Here is a 637-nt window from a genome sequence, read left to right as displayed (position 1 = left end):
TCTTTCCCTCACCCCTACCCTCAGAACTGGGTGCTGTTCGGTCTCATACACTAAATAGTCCATGTTTAGTGAGAACCAGAGACCTGTTTTCAGTCATGACTGAGCCTCGCTGCAGGCAGGACCGCTGCAGCCAACACACAAACACATTCCCTGCTGGAACCTTCCTTTTCCTGCCCATTTTGGGGATCATGCCCTTCCACATGCCGAGATGAGGCCCCCCCCCGTGCCATTCTCCTCTGCCTCCTTAGCCCGTCCCGCTCCCCCTGCAGCAGCATCTCCCCTCACCTCAATGGACTGGGATATGTGCATCTTGTTTATCTCGATCTGGGGAAAGCTGCTCCCAGGCACATCCTCGTATTCTTCCTCATAGCGATCAAAGAGGTCGGTGGCATCTATTCCAACGCTAATTGTTCCCTAAGGAATGATGAGAGAAACAAGTACTGGGCATTAACAAACACCCAACTCAGGTCAAATGGCCAAACCAGCCTTGTCTATGAGTAGGTTTTTTGCAGTTTTTTCTTGTTCTGCACCTTTTCCACTCTAAAATGCATTTCTTCCATATTCAGGACAAACAACACAAACAATTACAATATCCTAAAGCAGCAACATAAATCATGACATGAACTGGATAAAAGAC

The 637-nt window shown here is 48.2% G+C and overlaps 1 protein-coding gene across 1 annotated transcript in view; it reads right to left on the bottom strand.

The window, feature by feature from the left end:
• The window catches only part of DNAJC11 (DnaJ (Hsp40) homolog, subfamily C, member 11), a 12,745-nt gene that overhangs the window by 5,951 nt on the left and 6,157 nt on the right, over positions 1–637 (bottom strand). The window contains exon 4 of the mRNA XM_010019777.1: positions 286–414. Coding sequence (XP_010018079.1) covers positions 286–414 — 129 coding nt within the window. The remainder of the gene's footprint in view (positions 1–285; positions 415–637) is intronic.

Source organism: Nestor notabilis, unplaced genomic scaffold, assembly GCF_000696875.1.
Source record: "Nestor notabilis isolate BGI_N333 unplaced genomic scaffold, ASM69687v1 scaffold30108, whole genome shotgun sequence".
Lineage (NCBI taxonomy): Eukaryota > Metazoa > Chordata > Aves > Psittaciformes > Psittacidae > Nestor > Nestor notabilis.
The sequence above is the reverse complement of the archived record's forward strand: the minus strand, read 5'-3'. Positions and strand labels throughout refer to the sequence as shown.